Genomic DNA, 23,331 nt, shown 5'->3' with positions numbered 1-23,331 from the left:
CAGAAAGAAGAAACAATGTATCTGAATACACCTACCACGGAGTTCCTGTTGTTTCTGCTCATCTGGCGTCTTCTCCAAATCTTCTTGACTGCTGGCCATCTCATCTTCGCCATCCACTTCTGATGATTCTTCGCTTTCCTCACCTTCTTCAACTAAATTATTACCAAGTTGGCAACTCCAATATGAGCGCCTCAGCCAGTCCAGCACAGTATCACAACCTGCAGAGAAGAAAGGATGGCACCATTAAAAATAGACAACATACTGTATTTTTTGGAGTATAAGACACACCTTTTTTCCTCAAAAAAGAGGCTGAAAATCTGGGTGCGTCTTATACACCAAATACAGCAATTTTTTTGCCTCCTGAAGCCTCGCCCCCTTCACCAAAATGGCCGTGCATACCCTTATGGAGGCTTTCAGAGAGCTCCTGAGGGCTGGGGAGAGCCGTAATGAGCAATAAATGGGCCGTTTTTTGCCCCCCCCCCAGCCCCCAGCAGCACTCTATAAGCCTCCATAAGGCTATGCATGCAATTCTTTTGACAAAAAAACGGACCATTTTTCGCTCGTTTTTGCTCCCCATCCCCCCAAGGAGCACTCTGCAAGCCCCCCCAAGGCTATTCATGCCTTGGGGGGGGGGGGGAAACCGGCCATTTTTGGAAGGTTTGCAGAGTGCAAAAACTTTTCCCCCCCTTTTGGAAAGCTCTTTAACCTATTAATGAGAATTAGATTGATCAAGTGCTGTGCCATCAGAAACAGTCTTAGGTGCTGCAGATTGTCAGTGATTTCCTTCTCCAGCACATGGATAAATACACCTGGAAACATCTACCTACCTACCTACTCTCTCCCCCTGCCTACCTACTGTATTTCTCTCTCTCTCTCTATTTCTCTTTCTCTATCCCTTTATCTACCTACCTAGCTAACTACTCACTCTCTCTCCCTACCTACCTACTGTATTTCTCTCTCTTTCTCTCCCTCTCTATCCCTCTATCTACCTACCTTCTTTTTTTAAAAAAAATGCCTCTTCAAAACCTTGGCGTGTCTTATACTCCAGTGCGTCTTATACTCTGAAAAATATGGTAATAGTTGTCTCAAATATGCTTTTTCAAAAGGCAACTGGACTTTTTTTTCCTTGAGGAAGAAGATGAAATTTCGCTTCTCATCCAAGAAGCTTCATTGTGTGGACTTCAACTCCCAGAATTCTATGCATTTGACAAGTTGCCAAGATAAACCCAATGGTACTTTTTCAGGAGGAAACTGGACTTTGCTTTTTCTCTGAAAACATTTCACTTCTCATCCAAGCAGCTTCTTGGGGAATGAAAGAATTTATATTCCTTGCAGACAGCTGGTCATTTGCATTCTTATAGAGAGTCAAGAAGGAACCATTTGCACTTCAGTTTGAGATGCAAACAACATGGACTCATCCCCAGCAGCCTGCGCCTGTCTTCAACGGTGAAAGGACACAGGGCAGAAAACATCCAGCAGCCAAGAAGGCTGCACACCATTTGCTCTTCCCTTTGACAGGGAAGAAAAGAAAAGAGAGAGACAGTTTGGTGTAGTGGTGAAGGTGCTAGCCTAGAAACCAGGAGACTGTGAATTCTAATCCTTTCATGGTATGAAAGCTGGCACAGCCAATCTTTCAGCCCAGAGGAAAGTAGTGTATGTGTTTGCTGCTCTGTGCAACTTATAAAATAATAAAGGCAGGATAAAATAATCAGATAAAAAAAGAGTGTTTGCAAAGACCCCACTTTTGGAAATGTAAGAAAAAATACTGGATATCTGCAAACGATCTGGAACAGTTTTCTCCAGATCGGTGTCCTCCAGGAACATGCTGAAAGGTACAATTCCATACTTCTAGAGGAGAAATCTTATCTGGAGCAGAAAGAACATTCTGCATTTTCCTTCTACCCTGAAGAGTGAGACATTTCTATTCCCTTACTATATGCTTAAAACCTTTTCCAAACAAGTCACCACTTACAGAGCAGATTGAAACTTAACTATCCTCTGGGGACAGTAGTATTTTCTCCCTGCACTGCAACATCACCATCTGGAGGAAGCACTAAGGATAGCATCCAATAACAAATGTATACAGCAGGGCTGTCAAACTTGCTGCCCACAGGCCAGATGCGTCACGCGCTGGCTACGGACACACCCTATTTAGAAAAGGAGGTAAAAGTCCTGATATGTCACGTGACGCCACCATAACGACGCAAGTTTGATACCCCTGGTATACAGGAACTTGGAGCTGACCTCATCTTATTTTTAAAAATGTACTGATTTCATGCATGTTTACTCAGGTAGCTGTACAGGAAAGCTACTCTAGGAATAAACTGCCTTTAGCTGATCCTTTTGGCCTTCCTTCCTTCCTTCCTTCCTACCTTCCGTAACTCAAGGTGGCAAACATATCCAACACACTTTCCTCCTCCTCCTATTTTCCATACAACAATAACTCTGTGAGATGGGTTGGGCTGAGAGTGAGCTGGCTTTCATGGCTAAGCAAGGGAACATTGCTTTTGTTTCTGCGTTTATTGTTTTTAAGTGAATATTCTAAGAGGAAAGGAGTGAATGCGTTGAAATATTTCAAGTTGCAGCTGCTTCAGAGCTGGAACAGCCACGTTTTAAAAGCAGATAGTACTGTTTTAATTATTTTTGGAAGTTTAGGCTCAAAATACAAAAAGAATGTTCAGAGCAGACCGATTGACTTACAATCATTCATTTAGTGACTATTTGAAGTTACAGTGGCACTGAAAAAAGTGACTTGACTGTTTTTCATACTTACAACCGTTGCAGCAGCCCCATGGTCATGTAATCAAAAATTTGACACTTGGCAACTGACTCATATTTATGACGGTTGCAGTGTCCCAGGGTCTTGTGAAGTCAATGGGGAATCCAGATTCATTTAATAACCATGTTACTAATTTAACAATTGCAGTGATTCACTTAACAACTGTAGCAAGAAAGGCTGTACATTGGGGCAATAGAAATTTTGGGCTCAATTGTGGTCGTAAGTCAAGGACCACCTATATGCAGCTCCATGTTGAACAGTGGTGTCCTTGGTGCTCTTTGTGCTTGGCTGTTTGCAATTACTAATGGCATAGTACTAGCAATAGCATTTAGACTTATACACCACTCCATAGTGCTTTACAGCACTCTCTGAGCAGTGTATAATGTCAGCATATTGCCCCCAACAAGCTGGGTCCTCATTTTACCGACCTGAAAAGGATGGAAGTCTGAGTCAATCTTGAGCAGGTCAGGATCGAACTCTTGGTAGTGGGCAGAGTTAGCCTGCAATAACTGCATTCTAACCACTCCACCACCATGGTAACTTCATTAGAATAAAAAATAATCCTTTACCTTTTCGGCAAGTTACCAGCTGGGGAAGGGCGCCGTGTGTTAGGTCATGACGTAGATCCACAATCCAGGTTGGGATGTTCAACTTGGACAAGAACCAAATGATTATTAAAATCAGAGATGGAAGCAATGCAATTATTTCACAGCTCCCAGAACTTAATCAATTCAAACCTCTTTTACCTCTTTTGCTAGGTGCCTCAGTGGAATGGTAACCATCTTCTGCTTCCGCTCGGTGATGAGATTCACAAACCTGTGGGTGATAGAAGTGTTGAATGATTTCAGGGAAACTACTTGTGTTTGAGAATATCATTTGAATCTGAATCAAACCCAGAAAGACGAATCCTCCCATCCTTCAGCCACTATCTTAACATTAATTGTTCATTATGACCCATGGCAGAGGAGCTGGTTATTTGAGGGGTTGTCTGCCTCCCATAGTATTTGCTTTGCCAATTTGAATTGGCAGTGCTGGCATGCTCCAGGTTTCTTCAATTAAACAATGTCAATTCTTGGGGACCCCAGAAGCAGGTCTGCCCTCTAGAATGAGGTTTCCTCCCCAAGATCTGATGGTCCCATTCTTTGTTGTTTTGAAAGGGCTTGAAGATCTGATTCTTTATTCAGGGCTTAGCAAGAATGAAGCCCCTTACAGTGGGATAGTGTGGGTTTGTTTCTTTTTTGTTCAGTTCTTGTCATCTTTGGGTCTTCCTTTTCATGTATGTTTTAAAACAGTTTTGTGAGCCCAGAGACAAGCAATATAATATTCAGAACAATGCAGAATATCAATTCAGCTACCACTCGAAGCAATAACGCTCATGAAACAAAACTTACATGTTTTCAGTTATATGACTTAACAATGCACATGAAATAACTACTTAACATCTATTAATTCAAGAAAGCATAACTATAACAGCTCAGACTATAAAATAATTTCACTGCAGCTAAGTAACTGGTAATGTTCAATGGTTTGCTAGTATCTCTTAAACTGCCCATTGGTCCTTCTAATCCAAAGGTTCTCAACCTTTCTAATGCTGCGACCCTTTAATACAGTTTCTCATGTTGTGGTGACCCCCAACCATAACATTGTTTTCGTTGCTACTCTATAATATAATTTTGCTACTGTTATGAATCGTAATGTAAATATCTGATATGCAGCATGTATTTTTATTGTTATAAATTGAACATAATTAAAGCATAGTGATTAATCACAAAAACAATATGTAATTATAACCCACTAAAAAATGAAAATGCCCACATCGCCAAGCAAAACTGGTAATAATAATTTAAAAAATATCTTCATCCAAAGAACTCGTAATTAGAGGGATAGAACATTGGTCTTACCTGAACGTGTCTTTTAAGTAGAGTAGAGGGAGGGGTCAGGTGAGGGTTTAACACAGCCTGATTGGTCCATTAGACTGAGAGAAAACTTCTTAAACTTCTGTCTCTCCTATTGGTTCCCAGTTTCCTTGATATCGAAAGTCTGCATCTGAAAGTCAAACAAGGGACAAGCCCCCGGGGCCACCCGTTCCTCCCCCGTTCAGTCCCTGTCTAACTCACTAGGGTGGGATGTGACCCCTCCATCTACTCTACTTAAAAGACACATTCAGGTAAGACCAACATTCTTTTTTCAGTAGAGTAGAGGGAGGGGTCACGCGAGGGACATACCTAAGCTATATCCCAGGGAGGGAAGACTGGGGCCCAGAGGAACGGTTGCCACCCGGTGAAGGACCCTCCAGCCAAAGGGCGTTGAGATCCAGCTGGTAATGGCGGATAACCCGTGACATCAGGATTACTTCCGATCTCCGCTCCTTCCGTGTACAGCTGAAGACCCACCTCTTTCAATTATCTGGCCTGGCTCAACCGTAAATTTTTCTTACTCCTCCTGACAGTTCTTTTAAATTTTTAAATTTTAAATTGTGTTTTACAATTGGGGTATTTTAATGGTGATTTTTAACTGTCTAATGTGATGTAATTTGTTACCTCCTCCATGCATGTAAGTCTTTGTATATGTGTATGTTTATGTGTTTGTACATATGTTTCGTGTTTTATATGCTCCATTGTACGCCGCCCCGAGTCCTGTCTGGAAAGGGAGCGGCTAATAAATTCAAATTTATTTATTATTATTATTATTATTATTATAAAAAGGGTCGGGAAGCCCAGGTGGCCGCCCGACAGATGTCCTCGAACGGAGCCCTGGTAGCCCAAGCCGCAGTCGTAGAGGCACTACAGGTGGAGTGTGCCGTAATACCCAAAGGGGGAACCTGACCAGAAGCCTCATAGGCCGCGACAATGGCCTGTCGCAGCCACCTGCCAATAATGGTGGAGGAAATCTTAGTCCCAAGCGCCGCCGGTTGGAAAGACACGAAGAGTGCCTCTGTCTTGCGGGTCCCCTCCGTCCGCCTCAGATAAATACAGAGAGCACGGCGGAAATCTAGCTTGTGCCATAGACGCTCCCTCTCGTGCGATGGATTAGGGCAGAAGTTAGGTAAGATGATCTCTTGGGCCCTATGGAAAGGTGTGTTCACCTTCGGGAGAAGGGTCGGGTCGAGGCGAAGGACTACCCTGTCCTGGTGGAAAAGACAGAGATCATCCCGGGATGATAGCGCCCCCAACTCCGATATGCGTCTAGCCGAGGTAACGGCCACCAGAAAAACGACCTTAAGGGTGAGCAAACACATATGAACCATTCGCAGGTGTTCGAACAGAGCTCCCGTCAGGGCCTTAAGGACCAGGGGAAGGTCCCAGGTCGGGAATCTGTGGATCGGCGGCGGCCTGATATTCGCTGCCCCTTTGAGGAATCGCTTTACAAGGGGGGAATGTGAGAGCGTGTGGGAACCCTCCCCCCTAGCACCGTGGCCAGGGCCGCCACTTGGCGCCGCAGCGCATTGTGGGACAAACCTTCCTCTAAGCCCTTCTGCAAGAACTCCAAGACATTTGGAACCGTGGCCCTGGAGGGATTGAGGCCGAGGGGAGAGCATCACTTGGCAAACACCGCCCAGGTAGAGTTATAGATTCTGGTGGTGGAAGGTCGTCTGGATGCCTCAATTGTAGCTATGACCCGAGGAAAGCTTCGCCTTCCTCAAGCGGCGGCGCTCAAGTGCCAGGCGGTTAAGTGGAGCCACTGGGGCTCCGGATGATTCAGGAGCCCCTGACACAAGGCGATTTCCCCCTGAGGGATTCTCCAAGGATCGGACACTGACAGTTGGACTAAGTCCGCAAACCACGGTCTACTGGGCCAATAGGGGGCGAGTAAGATGACGAGGGCCCTCTCTGCCACTATCTTTCTGACGGTCCCTGGAATGAGGGGAAGGGGAGGGAAAGCATAAAGCAGGCTTGGAGGCCATCTGCTCCTGAGGGCATCTGTGCCCTCCACCATTGGCATCCGGAATCGGGAAAAGAAGCGAGGCAGCTGCGAATTGCTGGGGGTGGCAAACAAGTCCACTAGAGGAGTGCTGAATTTCCGACAGATCTTCTGGAACAGTTCGGGCGCTAGCTGCCACTCGCCATTGTCTAGAGTCGCCCGGCTCAGCCAATCCGCCTGGTGGTTGGACACTCCCGAGATGTGTTCCGCCACCAAAGAGGCCAAATGTCTCTCCGTCCTCAAGTGTCTGCGCTTCCTGCCAGAGAGCCCAGGAGTGAGTTCCCACCTGTCGATTCACATGCACCTTCGTGGCGACATTGTCCGTCAGGAGAAGGACATGCTGACCCCGAAGGTGTTGACTGAAGTATCGCAGAGCCAGTCTCGCAGCCTTGAGTTCCAGCCAGTTTATATTGTGGCTGAAATCCGAGGCCGTCCATTGTCCCTGAGCCATGTTGGAGGACATCACCGCCCCCCAGCCGAAAAGGCTTGTGTCCGTCGTCACTGTCACTCTTTCTGGCTCCCAGAACGAGCCCCCCTTCTGCACCACCGATGATATCCACCACCGAAGAGATGCTCGTATGTCCGCAGGTAGGCGTAGGGGCCTTAGGGACTTGCTCATCCTCTTCTTCTGGAACGGGATCAGGGCCCACTGCAGTGGACGCAGGTGTAGTCGGGCCCAGAGGCCTATCCCTATGCAGGACACCATCTTGCCCAGAAGTTGTGATAAGGTCAGGATGGAAACTGACCTCCTCGCCCTGACCTTGGTTACAAGTTGGCGAAGGCTGGCAAGTCAGTCCGGGGAAAGAGACATTATCCCTGTGATCGAGTTTATGTCCGTCCCTAGGTGAAGGATCTGATTGGAAGGGGACAGATGGCTTTTGGGGAAGTTGACAGAAAACCCCAAGGACTGGAGGCAACGAACAGTGAGGCGAAGATCCGACTTCGCCCTGGAGAGGGAATCTGCCTGAACAAGGACATCATCCAGGTAGTATTGGAGTCTCACCAGCACCAAGCGCAGGTGAGCTGCCAATGCCGCCAGGACTTTTGCAAAGGTGCGGGGGGCGGAGGCCAGGCCAAATGGGAGGGCCCGGTATTGATAATGACACCCTCTGTGGGAGAATCGAAGGTACTTGCGGTGGGGCTGGAGGATGGGGATGTGGAGGTAAGCCTCCGTCAGATCCACCGAGGCCAGATAATCCCCCCGCCGAATGCCCTGAAGGATGGATTTCAGGGAAGACATCTTGAAACGTCTGTATACAAGGAACCGGTTCAATCGCTTGAGGTCCAGAATTGCCCTCCAACCCCCCAAGCTCTTCGGAACCACGAACAGGTTGGAGTAGTAACCCCACCCGCATTCCGCGGCCGGAACCGCCTCCACCGCTCGGATCTCTAGCAGATGTTTTACGGCGAGATCCATCAGACGGCATCGCTCCGGGTTTCTGGAGGTGGGGAAGGTTCTGAAGAATCTCAGGGGTTCGATGAGGAACTCTAGCCTCAGGCCAAACCGGACGGTGGCCCTGACCCAAGCGTCTGTGGTGATCCCATCCCAGTGGTCCGCTAACATTGCCAGATGGCCGCCGATGGGAGGGCTCGGGTTCGAGTTATTTCTCCCTGCGGAAGGAGCGGCCGCCTCCCCCACAAAAGAGCCGTTTGGACTGGGACTGGAACCTGTTACGGTCCTGGTAAGGAGGTTGTGAATAATGCCTGTCCTGCCTGTAAGAAGAATATCGTTGCGGCTGCTCGTGGTCAGGGGCCCTGAAGGAGGGCCTACGGTAAGGGTGGGGACGGGATTCCGGTTTCTTGGCGGTGGACGGCATAACTTTCTTTTTATCTTTGTTTTCCACCAAGATGGGATCCAGAGCCGCCCCAAAAAGGTTGGGTCCTGCATAGGGGGCCGCGGCTAAGTTCCATTGCCTTATTGTCCATCTGCCAACTGCGAAGCCACAGGAGGCGACGGGAGGAGACAGATGTGGCTAAGGCACCGGAGGCGAACTTAAGCGCGTCCAGAGTCGCGTCAGCCGAATACTGCGAAGCAGCTAGGATCTTTGTAATGTCCTGGTGGAGGTGGTCGTCCTGGATCGGAATTCGATCCTGGAGCTGGTGGAGCCACATCACCGTGGTACGGTTAAAATATGACGCTGCGGCTGCCGCTCTAACCGCCCATGCGGAGGCGTTGAAGTTTTTGCGTAGAATTAATTCAGCCCGCTTACCCTCCAGCTTCATCTTGTCTGCTGCGTCCCCGGACACTACGGGGGAGGAGGAGACGAGAGCTGCTATTGGAGTGTCAATGATAGGGAGCTGGAGTTCTTGGGCAAAGGCCTGTTCTACATTATAAACGTGACGGTCGTTGCTGCCCGGGGTGGAAAAGTTGGAAGGACGGGTCCACTGATTCTTCAACACCTCCAGGAACAAGGGGAATGGCTGGAATCTCCTCCTTGTTCGTAGCAGTGTTGGAGAACATAGCCAAGTCTGGATGCCTTGGAGGCGGGACCGTAGGGTCCCCGGTTCCAATTTTGGTGGTCTTCCTGGCCTTATGCAACAAGGGTTTGAACATGGCCGGGGGCAGCAGAGTTGATGAAGATGGGGAGTCCGGGGGGGTCGGAGTCCTCGTTTTCCGAGAATCCCAAGTCATTACGGCTGTCCTCCCCCCTGGTGGAGCCCTCGCTAACCAGGGAGGGGGAGGTGGCTCTCGAGCAAGACCTATGATAGGAATAGGGCCTGCTGTGGTAAGGCGCCCTGTCCCTCTGAGCAATGCCCCGGGAGATAGCTGCCAAAATAAGCCTCCTAATGTTTTCAGGGAGGTGTTCTAGATCTTCCAGGTCCTCCTGGTAACGATCCGGGCCCCGAGGGGCCGGACCCTTAGTTGAGTGAAAGTGCCTGGAAGAACCTTCCAGAGGGTCCGCCATCTCTGCCTCAACCAGGTCAGGAGACTCTGGCATGGAAGGAGAATCAGACCTCCTGGGGCTCTGGCATGACCTGGAAGGGGACCCCGAGGGAGAAGAGGGACTGAATCCCCTCCGAGGGGAGGGGGAAGGATTGGTGTTGAGCCAACTGGAGACCTGGATCGGGACCTGGGCCTAGCTGCCAAGGCCTGTTTCTCCGTCCTGGTGATGGTCCTTTCCAGCGCCCTCTGGCGCCTCTGTTCGTCCCTCTCTGTTGCCCTAGATGGCCTCTGTGCTGCCTGAGGCCTAGAGGAAGAGGACCTGGCCCCAGGTTGATCAGGATGAGCCTCCCTGTCTTCTGGGGCCTGGGCAGAGGTAGCCTGCGCCGGCTCTGCACACACCGCCATCGTCCCACTTACGTGTCAGCCGCCCTGGGCGTCGTGGAGGTCGTCAGTCAACGGGGAGGTAGGCCCTGTCTCTGGCGTGGCCTTCAGATCACTCCTTTTCCTCGCCTCGAGCGCGCGGAGCCTCTGTTAAAATCTTCGGCCCGTCGCACATGGTAGCTTCAAAAATGGCCGCTGGAGCCTCGCGCCCGATATTTAAAGTCTTCGGCAGTCGTGGCTTGTCTTTTGGGGGCCGTGGCCCGCTCTCGCGCCTTGTCGGAATGCTGGAGCCTTTGCAGAGCGCGCACGGCTCCGGAAGGGAGGCTGGCGCAAAAATACTCGGTCAGAGGGCCGCGTTTAGCCGAACGGTCTGTCAACACTCTTCAGCGGCGCTACGCTGCAAATTCAGCTCGATCTCGACCGAAACATTGCGGGCGGCGGTTTTTCGGCTCCTGGAGTTGTAGTGGTTGCCCGGCATGCCCGCGAAACCAGGAATATGTCCGGGCACCCGGCCTGCGGGGAAGGAGAAGAAACGCCCCACGGGGCTCTCCCTGGCCGCTGAGGACAGGCACGAGACCGTCCGTCTGGGCACAGTCACCAAATTTAAAGTTTAGAATAACCAATTGATCAAATTAGAAGTTCAAATTTACCTTATCTAATAGATTTAATCGAAACAAGCCAAATTTTCCTGTCTAGAGAACCAAAACACAGTGCTTGGACCAAAAGACTAAGAGGAAACTGGGAACCAATAGGAGAGACAGAAGGTTAAGAGGTTTTGTCTCAGTCTAATGGACCAATCAGGCTGTGTTAAACCCTTGTGCGACCCCTCCCTCTACTCTACTGGAAAACAAGAGCTTTTTCTATGATTGTTCAGCGGCTGCCAGGGAGTTAGCTGGGGGTAAAAAGCCCCACTCGTGCAACCGAGTAGCATTAATAACCGGGTTATTAATGCTACTCGGTTATTATAATGCTACCCAATAGGAAAAACAGTGACTGGTGCAGTAAATGCATAGAGTCCCATCTTGCTCACCTGTAGATGCACTTGGCTCTGATGGCTTGGAACCCAATAACCGTGTGCAATGAGAAGCTCCAAATCTGACCTCATTCCAATTTACACAAACTTTTTAAAAGGGCCAGAAGTGCAACTGAGATTTCTACTTCCCCTCCCCACACACACATATAGACTCCCTGTTTTGTTTTTGTTTTACATTTGCATTTCTCCTACTTCCCTGCGTGTGTATTTATGGGTGGGTGCGCACGCATGTGAGAGTGTGCGACACAGCACACTTCAGAGTCGAAAGATTTAAGAGTCCCGATGGTCTTAGGCGACCCGTGAAAAGGTCGTTCGACCCCCAAAGGAGTCGAACCCACAGGTTGAGAACCGCTGTTCTAATCCTTGGCGATAAGATCTTTTTTTTTTTACAGAACTAAAGACATTTTTGGAAAAGAGTTTGTTGCCATTTCAGATTAGGACAAGGCTATTAATAAAGAGAACATTTGATATCTGAAGAAGAGAGACTAAATAAACTAAGTTTGGTTAGTTGCAGAAGACATTGAATAGATTTATTGAACATCTACCAATATAAGTTCATTGTCAATATTTACTAGCTGAAAAAAGACTGGGACTTTTTGAAGAACCCACGTAGATTCCTGTTGTTTTTCAATATATTCTTTGCTCAAAAGTTTTTAAGAGTGTCTTTAAAGAAAAACCTTCAGAATTCAGAAGCTGCTTTCATTAGAGGTAGAAAAAAGTTTTCTGTAAAAATGTAACTATCTCTTTCCTAGACTCTCCAATAAACCTTACACAGCAACTCCTGTAAGAAGCTTGTTCCCTCTTTCTTACCTCACCAGAGCCAGGCCATAGGTCAGAATCAGTTCATGGGATTTCAGAACTCCAGAGGCATCTAGGAGCTTACAGCGGATCAGATCTGCAGTGCATTCCACAGCTAAAGGCATCTTGGACCCAAACCTAATTTCAGAATGAAACACAGTAACATTATGATTTTCTGCAGTGATTTTCTGCAGTGATTTACCGGTATGTCCTTCTACGGCAAACTTAGAACACCTTTTGAGATTACAAACATCAACTGTGGAAGTTCAGTGTTCTGATAGAGTTTCTCTCTGCAGCAGAAATGAAGGGCTTTCTTAGACATACTGAACTCATTTTGGGAGCCAGCGGTCCACAATACTGCTGAACAGCAACCAGAAAACCCCAAACTTCTCTGCAATGATTAGGAATTCACTGGATTTCTCTGTACCAAAGTTAATATGTAAAGAACTTCTAAGGGGAAATATTTATAAAGTTGAATACATCTGGCAAATAAATGACCTAGACATGGAACCCTTGAATACCTATTATGGATAATCCCTGACTTACAACTTTTCATTTCATGATCATTCATGGTTACAATAGCACTGAAAAAAATGATTACCACCATTGCAGCATCCCCAAGATCATTTGATCAAAATTTAAATGCTTGACAACTGGCTCATATTTATGATGGGCGTAGTGACCCGGGGTCCCGTGATCACCTTTTGTGACTTTCTGACGAGCAGTCAATGGGGAAGCCAGATTCACTTAATAGCCAGGTGACTAATTTAACAACTGCGGTAACAACTGTGGCAGGACAGGTAATAAAACAGGGCAAAACTCACTTAACAAGTCTCACTCAGAAACAAAATGTTGCGGTAAGTCAAGGACTACCTGAGATAAAGGCCTATACTGATGCAGCTGAAGGAAAAATGTTCTTCTCACCTGCTCTTCCAGACAGACACTCTGTCCAGTGCATCTCGTTGTGTCTGGCAGTCTTCACAATACAGCCCCACCATCACTTGGTCCCATTCAGCCTTGCTCTGCCAAGGAACAACATTCTGTGGTCTCTTCAACTGAGATGCCTTGGCTGCCAGTTTCCATCCTGGCTTTTGGTTTCTGGCCTTGCTAGCCATGTTGTTATAGCTCTGCCCTTCTTCAAGCTTCCAGAATCTGGTGCTACAGATGTAAAGAAAGCAAACCAGCCACAAATGAACCTCCACCAACTAATTCCCAAGTGCTCTACAAATTGTCCTCAACTTACATTCATTTAATGTTTGAACTTACAATAGATCTGAAAAAATTGACCTATGATCATTTTTCACAACTACGACCGTTGCAGCATCTCCATGATAATAAGATCAAAATTCAGATGCTTGGCAACTGGCATGTATGGTTGCAGGGTCCTGGGGTTATATGATTGTCTTCTTTGACCTTCCAACAAGCAAAGTCAAAGGGAAAGTCAAATTCACTTAATAACCATGTTACTAGCTTAACAACAGCAGTAATTCACTTAAGAACTATGGCAAGAAAGGTTGTAAAATGGGGCAAAACTCATTTAACAACTGTCTTGCTTAGCAGTGGAAATTTTAGGCTCAGTTGTGGTCATAAGTTGAGGACTACCTGTATTTAAATCCTGAACACACTTCAAGATCAATCTTTAAATAAAACCAAGTAAGATCTCCTCATGCTCTATTTTGTTGAAGATCAGTGCCCTCATCTTTCCCAACAAAATGTTCTCATACTTATTTATTTCTCACTGAGAAAATATGTTGGGCCAGTCCCTCCCTCTCAGCCAAATCCACCTCACAAGATTGATGTTGTGGGAAAAATAGGAGGAAGGTATGTTCACTGCCTTATTTATAAAAATAATGAGATGGTGACTCTGGGCGGTTTACAGAACTAAAACCCCAATACAAAATCCAGTAAACCCTCACCAACCTGGTGATGACATTCAAACCAACCATTTGATGGGTGCTGTATCACCCTGGGGTCTCCAGGCCCCCTCTGCAAAACTCTTCTGGCACACCATCAACAGAATAACAGAATTGGAAGGGACCTTGGAGGTATTCTAGTCCACCTTCTCAAGCAGGAGATCCTATATATCGTTTCAGACAAATGCTGTCCAATCTCTTCTTAAAAACCTCCAGGGACGGAAAACTCACAACTTCTGAAGGCAAGCTTTTCCACTGGTTAATTGTTCTGTCAGGAAATTTCTTAGTTGCTTCTCTCCTTGATTAGTTTCCACCCGTTGCTTCTTGTCTTGCCTCCTGGTGCTTTGAAGAATAGTTCCTCCCACTCTTCTTTGTGGCAGTCAACCTATTTGCCAAAGCTCCAGAAGGCAAGACAAGAAGCAATGGAACATTCTTCAAAGTATGCAACAGTGAAACACACTGTAACCATCTTTTCTCCCCACTTGCCCCTGACAAGCCTTTTTCCTGCTCCAGCTACACAGGTTTTGCTCTCCTCTTCCTGCTCATGGATCTGTAACCTGTAAGCCACCCAAACTCACCTTATAGGGGAAATCCGTGGCATAATCAAATTAACAAACAAATGGATGGATGGACAAAAACGGTAGCCCAGCCAATCTGAAAGGCACCAGGTTGCAGAATAACCAAAAGACGTATTCAATAATATCAGTCTTCTTTCAAATCTGGCCACTTTTAAGATGGGCCAACTTCAACTCCCATAATTCCCCAGCCAGCAAAGCAAAACTGATTGAAGAATTCTGGGAATGGAGTCTGCCCATCTTAAAGTGGCCAGATTTGGAAAACACTACAGATACAAAACATACAACCCAAAACATACAACCATAATTGAGTCCAAAACCCCGTGTCGAAACTGCACAGGGACCAACGTCACAAGTGCCAACACCCCTCTCCTTACAAAAACCCTCTCATGTCACATACACCCATCTGCCCATTTCGCACGTGCCTGTTTCGGCAGATACCCCTTCCGTCCACTGCCACGCGTGGGCACCAGCCCGATCACCCGCACTCGCCGCCTGTTGGCCTTTTCCGCACAAAGAGCGCCTGGCGACCCCGCACCAGAGCCGGAAAAGGGTCGACCCAGCGACAGCAGAAAACTGTGGGAAGGAGGCGGCGCAGAGGCAGCGCAGGAAGAGGCGGAGGGATAGGAAAGGTAGCCAATCCCGGTAGGGGGCGGAGAGAAGAAACCAATCGGGGAGGACTCGAGGCGGCGTGTGCAGGAGTGGAAGCGGAAGTTGGTGACGGTTAGTGCGGTGCCTAGATAGTCCTCGGGAGAGGAGCTTCCGGCTGTTTCACGCCGAGCGAGCGTCCCCTGTAGCCTAAAGGCAAAACGAAGCTAAGTATAATGTCTTACGTTACAATCTTATATCTATATAATATTTTGCAGGTATTGTATATATTATATTGTATACAGTATTACATATTATATAACACATGAGACACTCACGCACGCAGAGGCAATAATGTAATATAACACACACATACACACACCTTAGTACAAAAAACACAAAGTAGAACAGATTACTTTCAGAAGTTGTGGGGCTTCATCACTGGAGGTTTTTTTTTTAAAAGACTGGACAGCTACTGAAATGAAATAGAGTCTCCTGCTTGAGGTGGGGCGGTTGCACTAGAAGACTTCCAGCTCTATTCTAATCTAAAGAACTCAGAGGAACTCTTTCTGTACACTAGTGAATCACGTTGGTAGCAATAAACATACTCGTGAATCTGGTCCTGTGCAAAGAAGTGTAGGAAGATATCACCCAGCCCTCCCACAGAAAAATGAAATATCCTAGGAAATATTGAAAAGGCAGAATATTTCTCTGGATGTGAAAAAAAAACATGTTTCAAAAATACAACGTAACTCTCCCTGCAGCTTCCTGCCCCCATCTTTTGTCCATGAGCCATTAAAGGCCAAGCTAGATCACTTTGTAGGAAGTTATCACCCAGCCCTCTCCCAGAAAAATGAAATATCCTAGGAAATATTGAAAAGGCAGAATATTTCTCTGGATGTGAAAAAAAACATGTTTCAAAAAGACAAGGTAACTCTCCCTGCAGCTTCCTGCCCCCATGAGCCATTAAAGCCTGAGCTAGTCCACTTTACATAATAAAAGACTTCTCCCCTTCAGCTCCAGGGGAATGGGAATGAAGGCAGGATAATATAAGCCTCAACTGACCACATGGCATCTGAATTCAACCAAACCTGGATTCAAAACTCAGCCTAGAGGATTGCCCTTGCATGGGCGCATGTGAGTCTGAAACCAATCAGAATACATTTCTTACACAGGAACAGGAAACAGATAGGTGGGGCCGAACAGATTATAAAAAGCCCTGCAAGCCCTTCTTCGACCCTTCTTCATCACCCAACACCTGGAATCATGTGATCACCTTTTTCCCCAGGACCTCCAACCATGCGGTCCTGTCCTCCATTAAAACATTAAACCATCTTTGTAAGCAGCCTCCATGCCTCCAGTGTATTTTTCCCACTTGGGGGCGAACCCAGGACATTTCTTCCAACAACTTTACACAATAAAAAGTTCTCCTCTTCAGCTCCAGAGTGATGGGATTAAGGCAGGATAATATTGCCTTTTACACAACTCACCACATGGCATCTGAGAAGTCCTGTTTAGGAAAGGGCGCGGTTTAAAAATTTAATTAAATAAATAAAATAAATAAACTCAACCAAACCTGGATTCAAAACTCAGCCAAGAGGGTTGCTGTTAGATAGGGCAATGAGAAGGCAGACTCAGGTTTAACGCAACAACAGCTCTTTATTTCAACAGTCAAGTATGTACAATCCAGCAACTGTTAGGTCTGATAGCTCTCCTTTAATAGGGAGCTGTCAGACCTCTCAACAATCAGATTGAACCTCTGTTCCCGCCTAAACAGAGGACTGGAGTGGAAACCACAGTGGCCTGTGTTAATATCTAACACCCCTCCCCTCTTGGTTTGAGTGTTCCAATTTGTGACATAGTCTTTTAAGTAGGCGGGTCTTTGTTTTACCCTGACAGACCTGCGCAATTCATTTGGAAACGGCTCTTCAGGCAGGTCAGATGGACCTGTGTGCTCTCCAGCTCCGCTTTGTGGAAGCTGCTGGAACTTACCCCAGGCCGCGGCTGGAGTCCTTTGAGTTTGCTCGCTCGGGGTTCGCTGTGGGCTTGCAACAAACTCAGATAAGTGTGCCGGATATCTCGGGTTTGAGTAGTCTGTGAAAAGGAGTGAATGTTTGCTCCTTTTGGGTAGGGCCTTGGCCGTTTGGTTTTAGAGTTTCGTCTCTTACTCTAAGATTGGAGTGGGAGAGGCGATCACGGAATTGGTCAATGTGCCTCCTCCAATTTCTACCATCCTCCAGCTCTAGTAAGTAAGAGCAAGGCCCGTTGATGCCTATCACCGTAGCAGGAATCCATAGAGTTCCCCCGGCATAGTTGTGGGCGTATACTGAATCCCCTATGCTAAAGTTCTGAATCTTGCTTGTGGAGTCTGGGGGCGATGTGGCAGAGTAGTTTGGGTGTAGACAGTCTAGGTGGGACCTTAGACGGCGACCCATGAGAAGCTCGGAGGGGCTTCTCCCGGTGGTGGCGCTAGGTGTAATATGTTGGATTAGCAAATAGTGATCAACCCATGTTTGCCAATCGCCTGGGCCCATCCTGGCGAGGGCCTCTTTTGCTGATCACACCATTAATTCCGCCTGTCCATTCGAGGCCGGATGGAATGGCATGACTAGGGCATGCAGAATTCCCTGGCTAGCTAAAGTAGGTCTCGAATTGCATGGTCGTGAATTGAGGCCTGTTGTCGGAGACCAAGACGTCAGGCAGGCCATGCGTGGAGAAAAGTCTCTGTAGCACCTTGATGACCGCCTCTGCCGTGGTAGAGGTCATCAGGACTACCTCTAGCCATTTCGAATATGCGTTCACAACTATTAGGAACGTTTGGCCATGAACGGGGCCTGCAAAATCTATGTGCACCATAGACCAGGGTGCCTGAGGGCGCTCCCACTCCTTAGCGGGCTCCTCTGGGGGAGCTGGTCTGGATTCCTGACATGGAGCGCAGGTAGCCACCCATTCTTCTATCTCCCTGTCCATGTTAGGCCACCAGACGTAGCTCCTAGCCAATGCCTTCATCCTGACGATGCCAGGATGCCCCACATGTAATGCCTCCAATACTGCCTGTCGCAGTTTGTTTGGAACAACCACCAGGTCCCCCCACAGTAAACAGCCCTTGATAACTGACAGCTCATCACGTTTCATAAAAAACATTTTAAAATCGGCCCCAACAGGCCCCTTGGGCCACCCCCTCCACACCCAGTTAAGAACCTGCTTGATTAAATTGTCCTTTGCGGTAAAGCGGGCAACGTCAGCGGAAGAGACAGGTCCAGTGTCCAGGCAGTCAATCAGAAGTGCCGGTGTCTCTCGAGTGGGGTCGGCCAACAGTTCTGGTAGGGGACAACGGCTTAAAGCGTTGGCGTGTCCCAACGTGGAGCTGGGGCAGTGGACGAGCTTGTACGTGTAGGCAGCCAGGAAAACAGTCCACCTGGTCATGCACGGAGACAGGGAAAGCGGGGTGGGTCGGTCCCCAGCCAGCAGCCCCAGCAATGGTTTTTGGTCCGTCACAAGTTCAAAATCGCGTCCTTAGAGGTACTCTTGAAAATGCTTGACTCCCGCTACTGTAGCCAAAGCCTCTCTGTCCAGTTGGCTATAGTTCCATTAAGCGGGAGACAAGGTTCGCAAGTAGAAAGCAATGGGGGCTTCCGCGCCGTTGGACATGCAGTGGCTGAGGACAGCGCCGACGCCAAAGGGAGAAGCGTCGCATGTCAAAACCAGCGGTAGGGTTTGGCTGTACTGGACCAGCAGGGAGTCGGCCATGAGCAGGCATTTCACTCCGGTGAATGCGGTGGCCTCAGCTTGTCCCCAGGTCCATTTGGCGTTTTTAGCCAGGAGGCGATGCAAGGGCTCAGCGACGGTCGCTTTCTGTCTGAGAAAAACGCTGTAGAAGTTAAGGAGTGTGAGGAAGGCTTGCAGCTCGGTCTGATTGCGAGGTGTAGGGGCGTCCTGGATTGCTTTAACTTTTTGGGATGTTGAGTGGATCCCAGAACCATCAATCATGTACCCTAGGAATTCTACCCTGGGCACATTAATTTTGCATTTTTCTTTTTTAAGTCAGAGGCCCTTTTCGCGAATTCTGGTCAAAACAGCCCTGACTCTTTTTAAAAGTTGCGCCTCCTTTGCAGCCGATACCAAAATGTCGTCGAAATAGGGGACGACCCCTGGTATCCCCTGCAAAAGCCGTTCCATGACACTTTGGAACAGTCCAGGGGTGATACTAACTCCGAATTGCAGGCGGTTGCATTTGAATGCACCCCTGTGCATCACAATGGTTTGGGCCTCCACTGTGGCACCATCTACAGGAACTGCTGGTATGCCTGTGCCATATCTAATTTTGCAAAAAAAATTCCTGGCCCTAGCGAATGTAGTAGGTGCTGTACCATGGGCACAGGGTAGGCGCTTTGTTGCAGCACGTTATTAATTGTACATTTATAGTCCGTGCAGATGCGGAATGACCCATCCGGCTTGACCGGGGTCACTATAGAGGTCTCCCAACGAGCATGGTCGACTGATTCTAGGATCCCCTGGCTCACCAGTTTGTCAATTTCCCTATTAATTTTAGGGCGGAGGGCGAAAGGCACTCTCCTGGGTTTTAGCCTGATAGGCGCGATGTTGGGGTCCAAAACAAAGGAAATTGGCGTCCCCACATACTTACCGAGGCTGGAGCTGAAGACGTCCTCGAACTCCTTAAATATCGGCTCGGCGCCGCCATTCGCAATGGCGTTGATGCCGGTGACTTCCAAGCCCAGGGCTCCAAACCAGTCTAGCCCCAGGAGGCTTTGTAGTGGTGCACTGGCCATAGTCATGGGCAGCTTGGTGGTGATGCCCTTGAACTGGACTCGGAAGGTGCCCTGGCCCACGATGGGGACTCGGTTCCCCTGGTAGTCGCGCAGCATGATGTCTGGCGTGGGAAGCTGCCGCTTTTTTAGGCTTGGGATGGCCTGCTTCAGGGTCGACCAGGAGATGATCATGAGTGACGATCCAGTGTCGACTTCAAGCTCACAGGGAGCGTCCTCAATGAGGACCGTGACTTTCAGCTTTTTTGGCCGCCTTGTGTGGACTTGCCCTATTGTGGTTTGATAGGTTATCAACGGTTCTCTCTGTGTGTACTCTCTCTGTGTGTACTCTCTCTGGGCTCTCTCCCTGGGTTCTCTCTCTGGGTGCCCTTGGTATTTTCGCCAGGCCCCTGGGTTGGGCCTCTGTTGGCGGTTTGAATTTGGCTGCCAAGTGGTGGCAGGGACTTCGCTCCGGCACACTTTTGTGATGTGACCCTTTTTATCACAACGCTGACAGGTTGCATTCCGGAATCTGCAGATAGACGGGGCATGGTTCCCTCCGCAGCTTGCACAGGGTGGCAAATGGGAGTTAAATTTTTGCGCCGGCCTTGTGCGACTACTGCGCATGCGGTAGCTGTCATCGCATTCGCTGTCAGAGGTTCCTTGGTCTGCGGCCTTGTGATGGACGGGCGCATGCTTCAAATTGGTTTGTGGTGCGTTGTGCTGGCGCTGCAAGGCTTCCGTGGTCTTGTCGGCCGATTCCGACGCTCTGGCTTCGTCGAGTGTGATCTGCAGAGACATGTTAGATTTTGTGAGCAGGCGTCTCTGCAGATGGATGTCCCGCACGACGCAGATCAGGCGATCTAAGATTTGGTCATCCAGGTCACGGAAGTCACAGTGCGTTGCTGCCTTTCGCAGAGCCGCAACGTACTGGTTGATGGATTCACCTTCTTTCTGGTTCCGCATGTTGAATTCGTGGCAGCAAATATGTCGTGAAGGCTTGGGCACGTAGTGCGTTCTTAGGGTCTGTGCAGGGCCGCCCACGTAACTGCTTGGATCGGCGTTGGCTCTGATAGGTCCTTTGCCGTCTCAAAGACATCTCGGCCGCAGTAGCCCAGGAAGAGATTTTTCTTTCGGGAGTCTGGAACCCCCATGAGGTCGTTTGCCTCGAAAAAACATTCGAACCTCAGCATGTAGGATTCCCAGTGTTCGGCCACTGGGTCGTACGGAGTTGGCGAGGCATGCATGGCCATTTTGACGTGGAGCGATTTGCCGCTTAAAATGGCTGCTTGATGCTCCGGGCTGGATTCACTTGCTGGATTGACTCGTTGCTCGTTCTTCATCTTATCTGCCTCTCAATCCCAACTTCGTCGCCAGTGTTAGATAGGGCAATGAGAAGGCAGACTCAGGTTTAACGCAACAACAGATCTTTATTTCAACAGTCAAGTATGTACAATCCAGCAACTGTTAGGTCTGACAGCTCTCCTTTTATAGGGAGCTGTCCGACCTCTCAACCAATCAGATTGAACCTCTGTTCCTGCCTAAACAGAGGACTGGAGTGGAAACCACAGTGGCCTGTGTTAATATCTAACAGTTGCCCTTGCATGGGCCCATGTGAGTCTGACAACCAATGAGAATACATTTCTTACACAGGAACAGAGAACAGATAGGTGGGGCCGAACAGATTATAAAAAGCCCTGCAAGCCCTTCTTAAGCCGCTTCCCTTTCCTTCTCTCTTCTTCTCCACCAACATTGAAGCATGTGATCATCTTTTCTGTTCAGGACTCATGCCATGTGGTCCTGTCCACCATTAAAACCATCTTTCCAAGCAGCCTCCATGTCTTCAGTGTCTTTTTCCCCACTTGGAGCCGAACCCAGAAGGACATTTCTTTCAACAATTGGCACCCCCCAGATGGGACTCCAAGCTAGCCTAACCAATGGATATGGCCCAGGTAAGCCTCCCATGCCGGCACAGACCCCATTGAGTCTGTGGGTGGACTTTATCTTGGCCTTAGCCATTTGGATCTACGTTTTAAAGGGGTTTTGAGTTTGAACTCAAAGGCTTCCTGGAAAGAAGGTGAGTACCTCTAAATTTTAATTCTCTAAAAAAATTAATTTTAAAGCGTGGGAAATGTGTGTATGCCTGAATGTGTGTGACTAGTGTGTGTGAAAATGGATGGAAAAGTGAATGATTTTTTTTATTTTTTGTTGTTGCTGTTTTTGTCCTGGGAGAGAAAAAAAGCAAATGCCCATTGTGCGTAGAGAGAGGAAAAGAGGAGGTGCGCATACCCGCTGATGACAGGACCCCTCATGGATAGCTGTGCAGCTGGTCCTCCCGAGTTTCTCCCCAAGACTTGAAAACTGTTAGAAAAGTCTCTGCGTGTAAGGGCGCGAAAGAAGGTTCCTGCGTTGAGGAACGCGAAAAGATCCTCCAAAGGGGACGAAGAAAAGTCCCTCCGAAGGGTGTGAATAGTCCCTCCGAAGGGCAAGAAAAAAGTCCCTTTAAAAGGGCACGAAAGGTCCTCTAAGGACGCAAAGTGGGGAATACGAAGTGGCAAGCCCGGCTAGGACGACGTGAGCCCCACATCTGAGCGGGATCATGGGAAGCAGTAGCTCACGGGTGGCCACAAAAACCCCCCTAGGGGAGCTGTTGGGGGCCTGGGACGAAAAGCAGGTGCCTGTCCTGGCCGGAATGAAAAGGAAAGCAAAACAGATATGTAGAAAAATGGGCTTTGCTGAAAGATGATACAGGAAAAACTAATTTGGCTACATAAAAGGTACTTAAAAGAAAATGTTGGGGTTTCTTTCTTTTTTTCTCTTTTCTGTCTCTTTCTCTGTCTTCTATGCAACCACGTGGTTTGTTTGTTAAGATTTGTGCCTTCCCTAATTTAACAGATTTGTGCTGGGAATGACTAGGATGTGTAAACCTGAGAATTCTCTTTTCCCCCCTTTTATTTTCTCCTTGTCCTTCTGTAAATGTGTGTCTAAGTCTTTGTGCAACCTCAAGGTAATTGTAACTAAGATGTCTCCAATCCAAAAGACAAGAATTTTAAAGTGTTCAAAGAAAGAAAAGAGTAAACTGGCAGAAATTGCCTTCACTCAGTTTGTTGGGCCCAGAAAACTAAGTGAAGATGGGGGAGTCTTTACTTTGTGTCTGTTTGGCCAGCAGAAACAGAGTAAAGAGAAGTTTTTTTTCTTCCTTTCTTTCCTATACCTTAAAGTAACAACCCAGGAAATGTTTTAAGTTCATTTGCAAGAAAGGTTTCATCCTTGCATTTATTGTGTGTTTAAATTATTTTACCTGTTCATTTCTTTCCTGAAGCATGTGAATCCAGACCCCATTTCTCATCTGTGATATTCTCATAATGTTACCAGTTTATCTGTTTAGTAACTGATGGTTTTATTTTTCAAACTCTGCCTGCAAGCTATCTACCCCCCCCCCACGCCCCTCCCTTACCTCTAATGCTCCAACAATGTATTTTCTGTGGGGGAGGGGACCTTGTTCTCATGTCTTTCAGCCCTGCACAGATGAGCAGAGCACATGGATCCAGATGCCTCTAGAGGAGACCCGCCATCCATTTGAGCCAGGAATTGGGTTTGGATCTAGTCCTCCACTGAATGTCCAGCAACCAGAGTGAAGCCTAACTCACCAGCCTTACCACCAAACCAAGCATGCCACCCTAGCAGACATGA

The 23,331-nt window shown here is 48.0% G+C and overlaps 1 protein-coding gene across 7 annotated transcripts in view; it reads right to left on the bottom strand.

The window, feature by feature from the left end:
* The window catches only part of LAS1L (LAS1 like ribosome biogenesis factor), a 66,167-nt gene extending 50,210 nt beyond the window's left edge, over positions 1-15,957 (bottom strand). The window contains exons 1-7 of one of the 7 annotated variants that reach the window (XM_081963855.1): positions 14,706-15,028; positions 13,941-13,977; positions 12,721-12,954; positions 11,809-11,934; positions 3,526-3,595; positions 3,349-3,430; positions 36-218 (exon numbers count right to left, since the gene is read on the bottom strand). In XM_081963855.1, the coding sequence (XP_081819981.1) occupies positions 36-218; positions 3,349-3,430; positions 3,526-3,595; positions 11,809-11,934; positions 12,721-12,911 (652 nt within the window). In that variant the 5' untranslated portion in view covers positions 12,912-12,954; positions 13,941-13,977; positions 14,706-15,028. Of the gene's footprint in view, positions 1-35; positions 219-3,348; positions 3,431-3,525; positions 3,596-11,808; positions 11,935-12,720; positions 12,955-13,716; positions 13,878-13,940; positions 13,978-14,287; positions 14,663-14,705; positions 15,029-15,937 lie in introns of those variants that run through there. The other 6 variants (XM_081963853.1, XM_081963854.1, XM_081963852.1 and 3 more) reach the window with 6 other exon arrangements.
* Between the last annotated feature and the right edge of the window lie 7,374 nt (positions 15,958-23,331).

Source organism: Natrix helvetica (genome assembly GCF_964273705.1).
Source record: "Natrix helvetica genome assembly, chromosome: 11".
NCBI classification, from domain to species: Eukaryota; Metazoa; Chordata; class Lepidosauria; order Squamata; family Natricidae; genus Natrix; species Natrix helvetica.
The sequence above is the reverse complement of the archived record's forward strand: the minus strand, read 5'-3'. Positions and strand labels throughout refer to the sequence as shown.